Source organism: Podarcis erhardii, assembly GCF_964252035.2.
Source record: "Podarcis erhardii genome assembly, chromosome: 1".
Lineage (NCBI taxonomy): Eukaryota > Metazoa > Chordata > Lepidosauria > Squamata > Lacertidae > Podarcis > Podarcis erhardii.
The window spans coordinates 57,337,093-57,356,554 of NC_138497.1; the positions used below are offsets into that span (position 1 = coordinate 57,337,093).

The 19,462-nt window shown below is 41.9% G+C and overlaps 1 protein-coding gene across 2 annotated transcripts in view; it reads right to left on the reverse strand.

Moving 5' to 3' along the window:
- The window catches only part of LDLRAD3 (low density lipoprotein receptor class A domain containing 3), a 116,121-nt gene extending 97,016 nt beyond the window's left edge, over positions 1-19,105 (reverse strand). For both annotated transcript variants that reach the window (XR_014150400.1, XM_081835962.1), the window contains exon 1: positions 18,976-19,105. Coding sequence is in view for 1 of the 2 variants with exons in the window: in XM_081835962.1 (XP_081692088.1) it covers positions 18,976-19,009 (34 nt within the window). In the remaining variant the exon portion in view is untranslated. The remainder of the gene's footprint in view (positions 1-18,975) is intronic.
- Positions 19,106-19,462: the final 357 nt, after the last annotated feature.

The following is a 19,462-nucleotide window of genomic DNA, read 5'->3' on the forward strand; positions in this document are numbered from 1 at the left end:
ACCCGGGGCGGGGCTAGTGTCCCTGGGGGGTGGGGCAGCGATGTCAACCCCCCCAGGGATATCTGGGGTGGACCGCACCCAGCACACCCCCTTCCTCCGCCAGTGGCTCACCCCCCGCCTGCCCTCCCAGTGTTAGAGACTGGAATAGAAAAACTTGGAGCCAAATGGCTTCTAGGACCTGGGTTGTGGGCTCCAAAACAGAATGTCTAGTTGCCACTGGGGAGGGGGGTCGACAACACTTTTTATTTATTATTTTGTTAAGCATGAACTAATATGCAATTCACATGGGTAACACATTGTTAATTAGCAGAAATTGTTAATACATGTTTAATTTGGTGTTTAAAATAAAAATATATTGGTACTGTATTTCAGTTTTCAAAACACTCTACTCCTTATTGTTAAACACCTTAACATATTGCCTATCCTTAACATATACTTTGAGGCTTCAAAGCACATACATTTCAGTAATCCTTGAGTGTCAGCCTATTTTTCAGTTTTAAAATAGCTATATCTATAGCTGAATGAACAATAGGTACCTTACTGAAAGGTTTTTTATGGCAACCTCGTTGCCATTTTTAAAAGTTTTTTTAAAGGTTTTTTTTAAAAGTTTACTAACCACTCCTGCAGATGCCAAAAGGTTTTTGTGACACCTAAAGCTCCTCCCTCACCTTGATCTTTTTAAAAAAGAGAAACTGCCCACACTCACATTGACGTGCAACCTCTGAAGGGTTAACCATAGGTCAATGTGGCCCTCAGCCAGAAAAGGGTTAAAGCACCCCTCAATTACAGAAACAAGCAAACTTCAACCAGTTATATATGAAGCTGGCATGTTTCTGTAAAGCACACTAAAGATCAATTACAGTTTAGGGTTTAGACCTAACATGAAACTGTGGTTAAATAAAATAGGAAACAACTGCTTTCAAATGCATTGGAGGGAATTCACTGACACGCTATGGCAATTGTCCACTGGGGCAAGCATTTCAAATTGCCAGACAGAACAATCCTGCCTCTCCTCCCCAGCATGCTGTTCCGGAGATTCCCCCGCCTGCGCACCAATCCTGGGAAACACAGCTGCAAGGGGGGGGGTGAGCCCCATTGCACAAGTGCGAAGTCTTTGCACTGGGCTTCTGCTAACAGGACTCAACAGGGGAATCCCACCCTTTGTCACCACATCTAAGGAGAATGCACAAGCCTGAGGCTCGTGAACAAAATGAAAAACCATTACTTATTCATTATGTCCAAACTGGGCCTTTATGTCTGAATGAAAACCATCTATCAAGGCAGATTATTTTTCTCTTTCCTATGCCTTTAGGGTAACTTCCCAAAGGGTGAGGATCTCATCTCTGTAAATGCTAATGCTCTGTGACACACTGTCACATCAGCTAAACAGGATGGTTTCACTAATTGTTAAAGCAAGAGGAAATATGCAGCATTGTTTAGGATTCACAAGGAAGAAGTTGTTGGTCCTCATCACAATGTCACATTATCTGAAATGGCAGCCATTCCCATTTTCCAAAGTAAGTGTCTCTTACCTAATCCAAGTTTCATTAACTTCTGCACAGGATCAATGACAGATACTGAGGAACATAATGTTCCATTTCTGTATCCACATCTATCCCACTTGTTCCAAAATACAAGTTCCGTCATCAGAAAGCATAATTTTATAGAAATATGTCTATACAGAAATAGCAATCTTTGTGCTCAGCTCAGAATCAGAGACCTGCTCATATTAGAAGGCTTCTCACCTAGTTCCTCTGCTCCCAGCTATTAACGTGCCAAATGTAAGAGGATACCCAGCAGTCAAGAAGCTTCCTCTGCAAGACACACTGCATTAATCATTTAGCTATTAATGGTCATGTAACTGGAGTATTTTTCCTAAGGACTGAACGTTGCTGTTGTCCATTATGTTGGCAGCATAGGCTTCCATTTAAATAAAGCAGAAGCAAATACCAGGAGGGCCCTACAGTGAATAACACTGCTTGAAACTACAAAGCATTTGTATGGATGAGAGACTTGTTTTTAAAAAGGAACATGATGAATGTGTGAAGCTTAAAGAATAAATATAATTTGTGTAACTTAGATTTATAAAGCTCACTAACGCTACTGAACTTGATAAATGGTTATAGGTTTTCCCACCATCTTCCTAACCTCTTATAAGCAATTAATTTCCCTCTGTTCAAATGCAATATACTCTATAACATACAGCGGAGGCAGAGTTATATGCTCATCACTTGAATAATCTACATAGGTATTCCTGACTCAGGAAGTTAAACATGCAGCAAAAGAACGTCTCACTGCATTAACCATTCATGTTGCCATCTTCCTGATTAACACCTCATAAAATGTAGGTGCAGCATATAGATGACAGAAAAGCAACACCAGAATAAAACGCTGTGCATTGTTCTTAGGCAGAAAAGCATCCCAAAGGCTTTTGAATATTGAAGAATGTTATTGCTAGAATATTCAGCTGAATAGTACCTCCTTTAAAGAAGCATAGAGGAGCCTTACAGTTGAGGAACACACCAATGTCCCATTATCACCAACAATTATGGGATCTGGATTCTGCATGGCTGTGAATAAACAAAATGGTTTCTTTATGCAGCCTATTACAGAGAAACCCAGAGAATAATGAGAAGAGTTCTAATCACCACTCTAGATACATATAGAAGAGCAAGATATATTAAAAATAATTAAATTTTCAGTTTAAAACATCAGTAGCAATAAAGAGGCTTACACAGCATACTGCTACTGGCTTCACATTTAGCCAGTTGCTGGACATAATGAAAAACAATCCTCGATAATCTGACTATGCAGAACTGCATAAAGATGTTTCTTTTAGGGTGCTAAATACATTTAAAGATGCTAAATTGTGTTATACTTAAAGATGCTAAATGGCCTGTGATAACTTTTTTTTAAAAAAGGCTTTGCTTGTTCCTGAAGGGAGCTCAAGAATAGTAGAACATTATACAAACAACCCACTGCTGAAAAAACCTTTTCCTTAAGAGTTATGAGAAGGGAGTTGAAGGCCTCCAAAGATTATATAGCAGCATGCGTAGTTACGTGTGCAAAGAGTACCTTATTGGTACTGGAGTCCCATGCCATCCATACATTGCTTAAGTAATACTGGACTCTCTTATGATTAGGCTGATGATTTGTATTCCAATGAGATACTTGCCAAATACCATACTGATACAATCCTTCACATTTGATCCAGGCTGGGCTCTATGTTGTCCACAGGATTCTCACCTGTTAGCTAGATCTCAGATGATGCCTCTGTACAGGAGCCATCCCTGGTTCTATCTCATTGCTTTTGTTTGGATGGCTTGGAGATACAGTACTGTAAACTTAAGGATACAGGTGGTCTTCTTGGAATGGTTCAACTAGCCACTTGTGCTCAGAATATATGTTCTTCCTTATCAACAAGGTGGGCCAAGGCCATTAGTGTTATTACCATCACAGTGAGGTGAGGACTTCCTGCACCTCTTAAGGAAGCTGTAACATGGCCATTCCTAAAGCACTCTTTCCTGGACTGTTTAGATCTACAGAGTTGATGACAAGTCTTTATATACCCTTGGAGCAAGCAACTTATCAGTTTCAATCCGGTTTCAGGCTTCATGTCAATCTGGTTTCATACCCACTTCTGCATCCATTTCAATCTGGTTTCCTGAAGGTGATTTACAACTTTGAGTGTTCTCCTTTACACAGCCATGCTTCTATATTCCTAGCTGGCAGTTGTATAGGCAAGCACACCCTCTTCCAGCTTTGACAGTATTATAGCTGTCTTCTCCTTCATCAAGATCAGGTCTCCTTAATCCATTCCCTGGCAAGCTCAGCATTGGATTACTGTCATCAACTATACATGGGGCTGATTTTTAAGACGATCTGGAAACTACAACTGGTCCAGAACTGAGTGCCAGGATTTTAACTAGTCATTCACAGAGCTTACATTAACACAAGCCCTAAATAATCTACCCGCCTATTTGTAGGATAGATTCAAAATCCTGGTTTTGGTCCTTAAAAGTTCTACAAAACCCAGGTCACAATTATCTGAAGTAATGTCCCCTTTCCTCCCAGATTTGTCCCAAGATATGCTATCATAAATTGGCTTGATGACTAAAATACAGCATGTGACTTTTAAGAGCCTTCTCCATAGCAATGCAGCATTTATGAAATGCACCATCACTTTAACTTTTAAACTGTTAACTGAGTTGGCTTTTCAATGAGAGAATTGGCTTTTCAACTGGAGAGTTGTTTTAATCCCTGTCATATTTATTTGTTGATTGTTATTGTAAATTTCACTTTGTTGACTGTACTGTTGTTTTTAAAAATCTTTTGGGAACTGCTCATGAAAACACTGTGTAACAGAGCAGTGTTAAAGCTGAACAAATAAGTAAGTCCAGACTAAGCAAATGAAGAGGTTTCACACTGACAACATGATCCAGGTTACACTGCCAACCTTGAAGACACATCTTTATGAGCGACACCCTGCCAGCAAAAACCCTTTGCTAACAGCTATGAATCATGTTCAAGCACTTTTTAAAAACTTGGTGTAAATAGTTCTGCACTGGGGAGATAAAAATCAAGCAACACCCTATCTAAATAAACATTGCACAACAAAAGAGTGAAAACAGAGAGCAACATGAAAGCTCTGCCATTCCGATGAGTGGAATAGAAATTAAGCAAGCAATTATTTGAGGTCTTTTTCAGACCAGAATCCCTGTTAGTTACACCACTTTCAAGTTGGTATGACTTCTTTGTTGATAATGAAGTTGTGCTGGTGTGACCGAGTACATAAACAAGCATTTAAACGAGCAAATCTTTTGAAGAAGAATGCCTTTACATTCAGAAGGGGCTTAAAAACAGTAGCTAATGGTAATTTCCCCTTCCTTCCTGATATATCCTTCTCCCAAACATAAGCTTCAAAGTTCTCCAGAAGAAACAGTCAGCAGGGGGGGAATGATTCTGCAGTAGCCTATGTCCAATACTTGGCCATGTCATTCCAAGAGACACAGCTTTTAACATGCAACACAGCAATGGCATCCTTTGGTTACTGGGCTTTTCTCTTTCTCCATTTCATTCTTAAAAACAAGATGCCAACTGAGCTCCTTATATGCGAAAAGGGACACAGTGCTAATGGATAAGACACACAAATGGACAATGTTAATACTCCGGTAAAACTGATGGAAATATGTTGTTTCACGGATAATACTAAACCACAGTTTAGAACTTAGTGCACAGGATAAATGGAACCTAAGCAAAGCCTCTCTCTCCTCCCTTGTGGCTGGGAGAACACTAGTGTTTTCTTTTACCTTCACAGAATCCTAGTTGCCAGGTAGGAGTAAAAGACTGTGGTTTAAAACAAGCTACTAAATTTTTAAGCAAGTCAGCTTCAAGCCATGGGTTATAAAACTGGCTTGTTAAACTAATCCAAGTTTGTTTCAAAACACTTTGGAGCGAGGGCAGCATGCAAGCCTGAGGATTTGATCAGGCTCCTTCCTGTCCATGAATATAAGCACTTAGTGACCATACAAACCAGAGTCCACTGTATAAACCCATTTATAAGGCTATAAGGGATGTTCGAAAATAAAATGTAACTGTTTTCAAGCACACGTTTTATTTCAAATGGATTTATTAATATATTTAGTTTAGGTCATTTCAGCTTAAGAAATGTCTGCTACAAACATCCCACCCACTCCTTTTCCCTAAAGGTTAGGGTGAGAGCTGGGGCTAGACTCCAGGTTCAAATGCACAGCAAACAATGAAAATATATGACATGTGCATTCAGTAGTGGCTGGGAGCTATTCATGTTAAGTCACCTTTTTTTCTTTTTTCTTTTACTTTCCACAAACAAAGCTGCACCTTCATTTAAATAAAGAAAGATTAAAAGATACTATGGTAGACATTGAAAGCTGCCAGCCCTAATAATCTGCATTGCACAATGCACAAAGAATTTTTCTTTGTGGAAGGAAATTAACAAGATAAACCAGACATGTTCCATCTCTAATTTCTTTGACTGTAGGATATTGCTGCATGTCATTTCACAGTACTGTACTCCACCCATACATTACCCTAGTAGATGTAGAGACCCAGCATGTGCCAAGAGAGAAGCCAGCACCAATTTCCTTGCCAAAATCTATTTTGTCAATCATTTTGCAGCAACTACACTAAAGAAGATAGTTTGGGCCAGACTAATGTAACATTGGAAGCATTTTAATTCTTTTGCCCCCAAGTTTTCTTTGTGCATTCAATTAGATCTATGGAGTTTTGCAAGCACAAGTCAGTCACATAGTCTTGCCTTAATCCTGGGAAACATATGTTTTACAGGTAAACGCCCAGGTCTGGAATGAGTTCACTTTGCTTACTTCTCCAAGCAATCATATTCTGGAAGTCACAATAGCTTCTGGTTGCACACCAAATGCTCTTGAGTCACCCATCACATTATTGTTAAGTGGGTGTGACTGCTTCCAAAATCTGAATTTGCAAAGATGCTGTAGGTTACTGTTTTAATTTGATCACTCTCTTAAGAATGATCTGTTAACCCAGAGCTCTGGACCAGATAACGTCCTTATTTTCTTTTAAAAAGGGAAAGTCTGGTACATTCAGTGCACTTTTTCATTGCAGAAAATGGGTGTACATGGTCAGAGATTTAGAAATAATCACAGTTTGTGGCACTTTTTTCAAGCTGTCTGAAGAACCTTGACTGGATTTCAGAAAGTTGTCATCTGCTTTCAATGTACAAAGCCATGCTTTTAACCTCAGTTTCCTAGCTGGTTCCCCCTTAGCTGTTTTAGGAGTAATCCCTGGTACCACTTGTTCACCAAAGGAGTGACAACAATCCAGAATGCGGCAGCTAGATTGGTGACTGGGAATGGCGGCCGGGACCATATAACACCAGTGCTAAAGAATCTTCTTTGGCTCCCGGTATGTTTCCGAGCACAGTTCAAAGTACCAGGTTAAGTACTTAATTCGTTCCGGAGGTTCGTTCTTAACCTGAAGCACCACTTTAGCTAATGGGGCCTCCTGCTGCTGCCACGCCACTGGAGCACAATTTTTGTTCTTATCCTGAAGCAAAGTTCTTAACCTGAGGTACTATTTCTGGGTTAGTGGAGTCTGTAACCTGAAGCGTATGTAACCTGAAGCGTCTGTAACCCGAGGTACCACTGTACTGACATTTAAAGCCCTAGACAGCCTCAGCCCAGTATACCTGAAGGAGAGTCTCCACCCCCATCATTCAGCCCAGACACAGAGGTCCACCTCCAAGGGTCTTCTGACAGCTCCCTCACTGCAAGAAGTGAAGTTACAGGGAACCAGGCAGAGGGCATTCTTGGCAGCGGCACCCTCCCTGTGGAACGTCCTCTCATCAGATGGCAAGGAGATAAATAACTACACAACTTTTAGAAGACATCTGAAGGCTGCCCTGTATTGGGAAGTTTTTAATGTTTGAGGTTTTATTATGTTTTTGTATTTTGCTGGAAGCTGCCCAGAGTAGCAATAATAATACTCTTATTATTATTATTATTATTAGCCTTGCTCACTTGGTAGAGCATGAGACTCTTAATCCCAGGGTCATGGGTTCGAGCCCCACCCTGGGCAAAATATTCCTACATTGCAGGGGATTGTACTGGATGAGCCACGTGGTCACTTCCAACTCGACAACTCTATAATTCTAAGTCATATGGCCTATTAAAAGTGGAAGTAATTCAATGATAAGCCTTACACTTCACTTGGCAGCAGAGACAAAATTTATCAGGCATTGTGCCTGCAGGACAAGACTGTTTCCATTATAACAATTTCACAAATCAAGTTGCAGTTATGACATATGTAACTGTGCAAATCTGGCATTAAAGGGCTCTTTCTGCAGTCATAAGAAAATTGTGGTAGACAAAAATTACCACATTCTGGCTATGCTAATACAAAATGCAATGTGGGTGGGAAGTATTTTTTTATTTATGCATTTAAAATTCACACTTTCATAAAAACATATCAAGGCAGTATAAAACATATGAGAATGAAATCAACAAAAGAATCCATAAAAACATGTGTCACTCCCACCCCTACTGTATTCTATATTCATCTATGCTCCTATATTTTATTCTTTAAAATTGAAACAGTTACAGCAGAGGAGGGAGTGGGTTCATGACCAACCCTATTCCTGTGGCTGTAATTTGTTTTAGCTGTTTTAAACTCTGAGTTTTAAATTGCTTCAACTGCCCTGGGACCACCTTGGCGAAGGGTGGGTAATAGTGTTAATTAAATAACAAGAGTAACATGATCTCAATGTGCATCAAGGGATGCGGGTGGCGCTGTGGTCTAAACCACTGAGCCTTGGGCTTGCCAATCAAAAGGTCGGTGGTGGACGGGGTGAGCTCCCGTTGCTCAGTCCCAGCTCCTGCCAACCTAGCAGTTCAAAAGCACCCCAAAAAGCGCAAGTAGATTAATAGGTACTGCTCCGGCGGGAAGGTAAACGGCGTTTCCATGCGCTGCTCTGGTTTTGCCAGAAGCGGCTTAGTCATGCTGGCCACATGACCTGGAAAAACTGTCTGCGGAGTGGCCAAACTCCAGCTCCCTTGGCCTGTAAAGCAAGATGAGCACCGCAACCCCAGAGTCGTTCACGACTAGACTTAACTGTCAGGGGTCCCTTTACCTTTACCTTTAATGTGTATCAACCCTACACTCCTGTTGCTGCTGCTACGTATCCCGGCCCTGGGCAGGGTCCTGACTCAAAATGATCTGGGCAGAAGTGAAAAGTTCCAAATGGCCAGTATAAAGTAAGTCAAGTAAGAACCAGAGCAGTTGTTCACTCAAATGGTAAAGAATTGGCAGGCTTGACTTCAGGTATTGAGTGTTAGAGGTACTGATGGTTTTAGATGGCATTGGATGCCAACTCACCTGTTGCTATTACATGTGCCCCAGGGCCCCTAAATCATGCAGTCAGCCTTGATAAGCACCATGGCATGGAATATCATGTTTAATAGGTAAGGCCACGTATACATGTGTTATGTATACTGCTCAACACTGTTGGGAGAATTTGCCCTGAAAAGCACCATACAAATCCTGAAATAAATAAATCCCTAATTTTCCCTGCCTCAAAAAGCAACTAAGAGATGCAGCTTAAGTGCTACACACAATAAAATTAAGTTGGTTTAGAAGTTATACAAATCAGTGTGCTGACTAAAAGCAACATTCCTCCAGAGAATACACGAAGGACGGCAGCCAAGGAAACAATTAATAAATTATATGGGCAAGCAACACCTCCGCTCAACCTCAGTTTGCACTCACCATACTGTCAGAGTGATCAAAGCTGCTGCTTCAGTTTTCACATATAGTTTGACTCTGCTAATTACATAATAATATCCACTGAACCAGACATCTCTACACTGATGATTTTTAGAAATTGGAAAGCAAGTGCCCTGATATTAACCTGAGGGCTCTCAAACAACCAACAGGCCAGCGGGTCCATTTAAGAAATTTACTAGAAAGCCTAAAAACTCTCTTGGCAAGTATTCAAAAGTCCTTTTAGGAATCTTCTAGAAACTCATTCTGATTAGATTATGTATTTCACCATAATTTGTATAGATAGCTTTCGCTAATAAAAAAAAGCTCAAATAAAGTGTATTCATAAAGAAGCAAATTAACAAGAAGGAATGACTAGATGTGCCAGCTATAAGTCTATGGTAGCAAAAGCTCTTTTTTAAAAGGCCAGTTATCACCATTTCCGCCTGTGCCAAGGGAAGAACATTTGAAATGCTAATCACTTTTTCTTGACTACCACTGATTTCAGCAAAACCTCCAGAAATGACAGCATATATGGAAGCTAACACTCTAGGTTTAGTAGCCAAAGAATTGCTTTTCATAAGTACTTGCAAAGGGCAATATCCAATTGTGTTCACCTGCTTGCAGAACAAACTTCTACCCACAGAATAGGACTTCCCCTTCTACTCTTCCTCACTACAGCCTCTGTGCGCCCACAGAAGCTGGCGGGCTGGGGGGAAGCATTCATACAATATTAGATTTCACCTACAATTCCTATTGCTTGCAAATGCCTGAAGACTTCAGCATCTGCAAATCATGCAAAACTGATGAATAGGTAATGCACTCCCTAAGCTCAATTTTCCAGATTTAAAAAGACTAAGAATCTATACATTCGAAACAAATCTCATTGTGAAGATTTCTTCTGGGACAGAACCTTTTCAGACAACAAGAATAATGGAGGAAGAGGTTTGTGCTTTTTGAATGCCCCAGACATCAAAAGCTAGAGTTATGAAAGAGTTGTCTGTAACAAATGCTTCTTTCCAATTGACAAATAAACAGGAATTTTCTTATGGGAAAACTGCACTGGAAAAACTGTCATGCGCAGTAGTTATATGAAGTGATACAATCTCAGAAGAACTCCACAACATTACTTTGCTGGGTATTCACTGACCAGAAACATATGCCTCAAAATCTCCCTCAATATAGCATGTTCCCTTCAGAGTCAATTAAAAACAGTACTTCACAGTCAAGGACTTGTTAACTAGAGGAAGGAGAAAAGCACAAGACTTTTCTCAGCAGTAAAAGAGATAGCCCATCCAACTGCTATTAATGACAAATGATGCTAGCCTGTAAAGTTTCCCATGGTCTATTTAAGTTAAATGTCAGTAGGCGGTCTGGAGGTACAGCACTGGTGAACTATTTTAAAATCATGTCTCCTGTTTCAATACATTAAAATATATTTCAGTAGAAATATATTTCATCATACCCTTTTGCCAAGACAAACATCCTCTTTTTAATTTTCTTCTTTTTTAAGTAACTCTAAACTTTTGATACACAGAAGCTGACGGTCTCTCTGCCTGAACTGAAATTGCTGTCAAATCTAACTTTTAACACACTGCTCTAAGTGCCTATTAACAAACCACTCACTCAATGAAAAGAGAATACCACTGAAACAGGAGACCTGAACGATGACAAACCAGGGGCCTGCAAAATTCATTTCACTTGGCATGAAGCAAAGCCTTTCCTGCAACTGTTAAAATGCCATTTTTAACATGGAAACATACATTCTACATTTTACCTAGGCACAGATTTTGCTATGCTTAAGTACTACAAAAGACACAATAACCCTACAAAATATGTGACTATCTATCCTACATGTCAGTGTACATAAAAGTGTATGGCAGCCCTGTGTTTGTAAGCCGCTACACTTCAGTCACTGTCTGAGAGCTGCAGGCTGGCCGGGGAAGTCTCAGAACTAAAATGTTTGCATAGGCAGAATTAGAAAGCTTGCTTTACACAGCTTTGTCACTGAACTTCTCCTGCACCTAACTTCTCCTGCAACAAGCACCTAAGAGGTTAGGTCAGAGCAGTTTCTACTGGTAGGCAGGTAGACCAAATTTGGGATCAAATTCTATGCTATCATAACGGCAGCAAGCTGAAAGTTATTTAATATATTATACAGATACCCCCTGACTTACACAGGGGTTACATTCCAGGCACCTGCATGCAAAATTGAAATAATGTAAAGTGATTTATCTATTTATTTATTTCGTGGTGGCCTGTGTAAAAGCGGCCATGCGCAAGTAGAATGTGCATAAGGGGGTGGGAGGTGCCTGTAATTATATTTCTAACCACCATTTAGAGTTTTTGTCTTATGCATCAAAACTTCTTAGCCAGTCTATGTAGGTAACCAGCAATTCCCATGAGAATCAGGAAAACGTGACTACAGTACTGGCTATTTGAGTCCAACACATGCAGCTGTCTGCCCTACGTAAGGATCCATTTGGTGCCCAGTACATATTAGTAACTTGAAAATGTCCAACCTTCCCAAATCTTTTATACCTATTGCAAATGTTGATGTATAGAGAAACTTCACCAGTGGCTGTTTAGGTGTACAATGCAGTACCTACAATGGAAAGTACTAATCTTTCCTATCTGTGCATATAAATCAAAGCATGTTTCCAAAAAATACTGGTTTACATTTGACATAGTGCACACCTACATTGTCATGTTATTCAAAGAAACAGTCACTGCCAACTTGCTTAGCAGCACGTTTATTCATCTACTACTCCTGTGTTCTTACATTATGAAAACGAAGTAGAGGTGCTACTCATTTTTCACTAGCTCATTCATAAGCAACAGCAGCAATATCACATTACTTCCCCTTCCATCACAGATTGTTGATACAACGCTGTTCCATAACACAGTGAAGTTTTAAAATACGGTAGTCTAGCGACAAACAAGTTTAGAATCCTGTGTTGTTTCTGAGCAGGATACAACTCTTGTTGCCCTGAATGTAGTGAGAAGCACAAACATTGGCTAGTTTTGCTTCATTAGTAAAGGGAAACAAGAAAAAAAAGCACAATTTCAACATAAGCGTTCCTATGTGGAAAACAGCAGGAAGCCAGGTGGAATGCCTGCAAACTTTTAACAGTGCAATAACATTGCATTTTTTCTCCAGGCAAATCTCCACTTGTCTTTTGAAGAGCCCTTGAATAGGCAATGCTATGCGACACTGGTGATTTGTTTGCATGTGTTTTTGAATTAAGTCTCTGGCTGTATTCTGACAAACTCAGCAACAATAGTTGTAGTACCAGGAAGGTATAAACCTACTAAGGATACGCTATGTTGATGACACATTATTAATCATAATATATGCCTGGTTTCTTCATTAGGAAAGACACTTAAACTACTAAGCTGTGGCCTAAATATGTTTCCATAGTCCTAAGATTTGCCCGATTACAGGTGAAACTAAAATTTTTTGAATATCGTGGAAAAGTTCAGTAATTCAACTTAAAAGGTGAAACTAATATGTGAGATAGACTCATGACATGCAAAGCGAGATATGTCAAGCCTTTGTTATAATTGTGATGATCATGGCGTACAGCTGATGAAAACCCCAAATTAATAATGTGGCACTGCTGAGGTGTTATGGAAGACCAGGATGCTTCAATAGCAGCCTTCAGCTCTTCTGCATTGAGGCAGTAATTGATGCAAAAGGGGCCCAAACCAAGTACTGAGTACATATTCATGCTTCTACTTCTCAGAGGTCCAATACTGCTCTATTTGCAATCCTTGTTTTGCTGATTTCATTTGATATTCTAATTTTCTGAGATTGTTAATTTAGGGTTTTCATCAGCTGTACACCATTATCATCACAATTATAACAAATAAGGGCTTGACATATCTCACTTTGCATGTCATGAGTCTATCTCATATATTAGTTTCACCTTTTAAGTTGAATTACTGAAATAAATGAACTTTTCCACGATATTCTAATTTTTCAAGTTTCACCTGTAGATGAGAAATTGGAAGCTATTTTGAATTAGGTGTTTATTCCCTTGTTTTAACTTATCTCCTGAATTTATTATGATATACAAATAAAGTACTCAGTATTTTATTACATGACACAAATGAGTTCAAACATCATATTTTATTCTTATGTTTATGTATCCTCCATTTGAGAACTATATGCAACTACCTTATGCAATGATCAAACACAAATAAAAGGCCTCCACAAATGAACGTACACTTCTCAACATTCAGTGGTATGGTTCCCATTCACCAAGCGCAGGCTTCTTCTTGAAGGAGATTTGGGGAGTGGGTAGAATTAATTGGGTGTTTCCTTGCTTGTCTGTAATCAGTTTGGGTCAAAAACTTCCTGCTGTACTACATAATATATAAAAACAAAGAAAGCTGTTTTCATTTGTTAAACGAAGACTAGAATTGAAAACAAAATCACCCTTTAGTAATAAAGTAGAGCTAGAAAAATAAAGCAGAAGCTGATATTACATTTCAAGTTAAACTACATGTATCATAATAATTCAAGAATTAGTTTTGGAAGTTACCCATATTAAATAGATTTTAACTCCAAGGTAAATTTGTATATTTTATTCTCTTACAGTGATTGTACTGATATGTATGCAGGGAAACTGGAAAGCCTTGTCCCCACCTCCCACCCCAATGTTAATTTCTCTCATTCATCTTTGCGTTCTGCATTTAGATTACTTTATACTTCTGATTACTTTATACTTTTCAGAATACTGCAGTGAATAAGATCTGGAACTTGGAAACTAGTATTTGAGATTTCGTTTTGCAGAACTTAATAGCCACAGTTAGCAATCCTGGTTAGGAGGTGTTGTTCCAACCATAGTTCAGACATAATGGCAAAAAGAAAGAAAGCAATGAATAAAGTCCTGTTTATCAGAGGGAACTGAAGAGGAAGGAACTTGTGATCACAGTGGGTATTCATCTCAATGCAGCCAAAGAAAGCTATCTGTAGTGTGTGAAATCCAAATGTTTATAACAGCATACATTTCATGGTTGTTTGCTTCATTTTTAGGAGTTAAAGAGAAGCATGGGACCAAATGTCTGATATAAGTTCCTAAAGATCCCAACTATGTGTTTTTTCCCCTCAAAGAAACTTCTGTTGCTGACAGTTATTGGGGAAAACTAAATTTGATCAAGGGGTGGTGGTGGTCCTTCTCTCTCTTTTCCACCACTTAACCATCAAGGAGCTATGTAGCAACAGGCACAGCTACACAAAGCAAGGTTTTAGGTTCTTAAAAATATTTTACACAGACACTTTGTCACAATGCCTACAGGTATCATACACACAATAAATTCATACCTACATCAAAGATGCAAAAAGAACCCTCAGCCTGTATTCAGATTTTGACAAACAAGTGCCCACTATTGTAAAAAGTGTTCTGTCCTTCATTAGCAATATGGCAACTTGTATTTGTAGATTTCATTATTATTTTTTATCCTGACATTCTGATTTATTACCCAATAATGTTTTTGTTTTCAAGCGAGGGTCAATTAAGTATTAATCCATTACATTAATGAACATCAAAGCAAATCATTATCATTATCTAGCCAATTATATATTCCTGCTAATCTTTTGGAAAAATAATTTTACCAACATGGGAGATCTCAGTTCTCTTACCTGTCAGAGCTTTCCTGTGTGATGTTTAGATTATATACTGAAAGGATGCAAAACCATAACAATCTAGAGGTGTGCAACTAAACTTTGAAAATCTTGCTATCTCAAAGATAATAAGTAACACTTGCTAGTGTCCACATACATCGGTTAATAACAGGTTCTTAAATAACAACCACCATTTCAATAAACACTTATTCCTGAAATGGTAGGGATATCATTCGTTATTATGTTGCAGGTTTTCTATTCATAACAACAGCAAACCAGAAATACACTAGCCTTCTCCAGAATATCTTCAGCACTACAAGTCCTGTGTTGAAGCACTAACTTGGTATATAAGAAGAGCTCAACTGGTCAGACCAAAGGGTCCATCTAGTCTAGAATCCCGTTCTTACAACAGCCAACCTACGAGAAGTCTGCAAGCAGAACATAAGTGCAACAGCGCTCGATCTTCACTTGTAATTCCTAGCAACTGATGAATTGCATACCAAGTGAGTGCAAGGAACTACATGCAGGTGAGCAAAACACTCCATTCCTCCTTTGCTCCCAGGACAAAAAGGCAGTGGTCTGCTGCACAAGGGTCAGAGCTCTCCAACACTCCTCTGCCAGCAGACTAGCAAGTTCTGTGGACTTACGTATAAGCAGCAGCGTAGCATGGGTTGTCAGCACCCGGGGCAAGGCAAGTAATTTGCACCCCCTAACCTGGGGCAAGGCAAGTAATTTGCGCCCCCTAACGCGGGGCAAGGCAAGTAATTTGCGCCCCTAACCCCTAACCTGCCGCCGCTGCCAGCTTCTTCTTGCTGCTGCCTGGGCTGGTCGGGTGTGGTTCTCTCCCGCGCTCAGCGCTGCGCTGGGCGGCCGCTGCACTGTCCCTCCCCCAGATAGTCCCTCCCTTGCTCTCTCTCCGCTCCGCACCGCAACGCACGCCTGGCACTCTCCCCCTCCACAGTGGGCGGCGACCCGGCAGCTCGGATCGGATTCGCACAGCCAGCACTGCAGTGAAAGAGAGTGAGTGAGCCAGGTAGGGGCAGAGAGCTGCGAGTGCGAGCACCCCCCCCAAATGTTGCGCCCGGTGCGGCTGGCCCCCCTGCACCCCCCCACGCTACGCCACTGTGTACAAGGCCGCAATAAACAAGTGTGTAAAAGTAAGGTAACCCTGGGTTAAAGGGTCCCTGGAGAGTTATGCAGGACCTGACTCTTTGCACATTGTGGCCACCCACTGTATAACTTCCATTGGCCTGACCATGTCATGAGAGTTATGTACACAACAACTCTCCACACAGAATGTATTATCCCCCTCCCAAGCACTACACTTTTTGCGGGGGGGGGGGAGAGCTCTCAAATGACATTTTAAAAATCACCCAACAGCATAGCAAGCTGCTGCACAGAAATGTATTTCCAATATGACAACAGTGGCAGCCATAATATGTAAACTGACCCCAAGGCTCAAGTTAACACAAGGCTGTAAGAGTGAGACAACTTGGAGATTAGAAGACCACAAGACTGACCAAAGCCAAATTCTACTGATGTGTACAAATGCTTCCAGTGAATAAAGTCCAGGTGATGCCCCTGGGAAAATACAAGACAGCTGTGAAATTCTCAGTACTCCTACAAACATGGTGTAGCAAATGGCACAGTCCTCCCAGTGCTACTTTTCTGTTTGCTGAACTTATCCAGCAGAACACTGTACTTACACGAGTCAAAGAACAACAATTTTCAAATATGAAATATTTAAATGGTAAAAAAATGGGTTAATAAATGTGTGTCATTTTTGCTTGTACAGCAACAGGTGGTGATGCTGCTTGCAATGGTAAAACTGCTGTATGACACTGAAAGCAAAGAATGCAACTTAATGTGACATCAATGCATCTGGAGATAAAGCACTCCTAATATTATATGGGGAAGCTCATAAAGAACTGTATATGAGCTTTGCAAACACTTTTTAAAATCGCAACGTTGCTACAGCAAAATCCTTTGTACACCCACAGCATCTTCTGCCAACATCTACTGCAGCAAAGTATCACTATTTACACATGGTTATTATTAAATACAAATAGACAGCAGATAAATCACTCAGCTTAGATGAGAATGGAAAATCCAAGATGGAATGATGTGTTGTGCAGTCAGGGGGGGGGGGAAAGAGGAGAGTTTTATGTCTAGCACCACCAACTTTGCTTAGTTTTGATAGAATTCTCCCAGTTCCCACTGTGGGCACATTTTATGTGTAGTTGCAGAGTTTGTGGAGCCCAACTCAAAACAAAATGAACTTTCTGACAGCATAAATACTTTCAAAGAAGCAATTCAAAATGTCTTTCAGGTTGAATTGAACACAGGTTCAAATGCCATTTCTGTTTACTAGATTTAGTGAAAATGGTAGCAAAATGTCTGTGTTAGAAGTGCTAGAAGTGGAGATGCAAAGATGCATTGATCCAGGTTTTGAAGACTTAATACAGTACATAGTTCATATTTTCAGGTATCAAGGGCCTATGTTTAGCACTTATTCTCATCACTCTTTGGTGTGGATTTCTTGGGTGAATTAGAGGATAGGAAGAGTTCCTGCCTTGCAGCAGGGGGCTGGAGCAGAAGACTTCTGGACCCTTCCAAACATGTGGTATCACAGAGATGTCTGGTTCCTCTCTCCTCAACTATACTTCTTTTTCTAGAGTTATGCTGCTGCGTATCACCTTTCTAACTTCTGCCAAACTCCCTTAGAAGGGAACAGGATCTGGATGGATGTACCCCAAACAAAACTCATCAAAAGTCAGACTGATGATACTACTTGGGCCTTTCAAGACACAGTAGTGTATCTCTACAGAAAGGAAGGTTGCAGCCAAAACTCCAAGAAGGAGAAGGAGAATGTCAACACAAACACCAACCAAAACCTGACGCTCCTTTGGGACAGAAGGGCCCTGTGGTTCCATGTGTATTTTTATGAAATACAATGAAGGTTTACCCCAGGACCTCCATGACACTTTGCACCACACCTAGATGTGAAGAACCCCAACACCAGAAGTCACTAAGGTCACATTTAACCCCTTATGTGGCTGTTCTAAGCAAATGAAGCAAATGGGGCAGGGGAAGGAACTTTCTGAACACAGTCATACCTCTAGTTGTGTTAGGTTCAGGTTGAGGATTTTCGGGTTGCGAACACGACAAACCTGTGAGTGTATACATCCGGGTTTTGTCACACACGCGCGCGTGCAGAAGCATTCTGTGTGCTTTGCGCATGCGCAGGAGCGTGCTATTGCGTCATGCGCACATGCAGAAGCGGCGCTCTACTTACGGACTTTTCGGGGTGCAGATGGCACCCCAGAACGGATCACGTCCGTAAGTAGAGGTACCACTGTACTATGAATGCTCTGGGTGGGGGTGGGGGGGTGGAATATTTTACGATGTTGCTGTATATTCCTTCAAGAAGCTCTCCTTTCCCTAACACAGGACTGATAGGTTTTTTAAAAAATAATAATAACATACAAACTGAACTGTGAGAAGAGACAGGCGTGGTAAGGCACTTTGTAAAACACTACAGAAATTATCAACAAACTACAGTACTTAAAAGGAACAGAGCGGAGAGCTGGAGCTGCCAGTCACCAGCCTGCCTCTCCAGCTGAGGTGAAGAGTTTGGGGGGAGGAAGAGAGGAATAAGCAACTCTACCACGCACGCACCCCAAACAAAACCCAAAAGCTGGTATCGTAGTACTTCTCCCCAGCTGGGGCTATCGCAACCAAGCAGCGTTGTCCGCGAATATTCAGGTAATCCTGGAAAGAGTAGGCGCGAAGGCACTCCCAAGTTGCTGCGCGGGTTGTGCTTTGTGTGAGGCGCTTCTCCCCCCTTTCCAAGTCCACACCGAGGGGTCCTGGACCCTCGCAAAGCCCGCGCCTCCTCCGCCACCCTCAGCCTGAGGGGGACACAGTAACGCGAGGGGGGCGTGAGGCGCCGCTGCCCTCCCGGGTTCCTACAGGTCCGTCCCCACGGCGCGCTCGCCTCCCCTTCCCCCAGCCAGCTCTTTCCCGCCCCCCATTCCCCGCTTCCTGTGGGTGCGCGCCCGGCGCCGACTCACCCGCCGAGCCCAGGAGCAGCCACAGCAGCCACATTGCCCCCAAGCGCCACGGCCGCTCCGGAAAGTTTGAAGGCTCTGCCGAGCGCCTCCGCCTCTCGGCCCAAGCCCGGCCCAGGCCCAGGCGGCTGTGCGGGCGGGGAGGGGGAAGCGGGAGGAGGGCCAGGGGGAGGCTCCCTCCTTCCCCAGCAGCCGGACCCTCACGCCCAACCAGCCAGCCTGCCTGCCGTCTACGCGCTCGCTCTCTCGCTCTCCCGTTCGCGCGCAGCCTCTGGAGCGCAGGGTGGCGAGGCTCCTTGGTGCCATTGCACCGCCCTCGCGGCGTCCCTGAGCCCAGGCGGCCGCCGCCGCCGCGCCCTGCCCTGCCCCGCGGCGCCCCGGTTTCCCGAGCGCCGTCGGCCCGGCTCCGAGCAGGGCTCCAGTTTGAGAAGGGGCCCCGAGCTCGCTCCGCTTCCCCGCCTCGCGTCTCCGTGGACAGGCTTACTTTGGA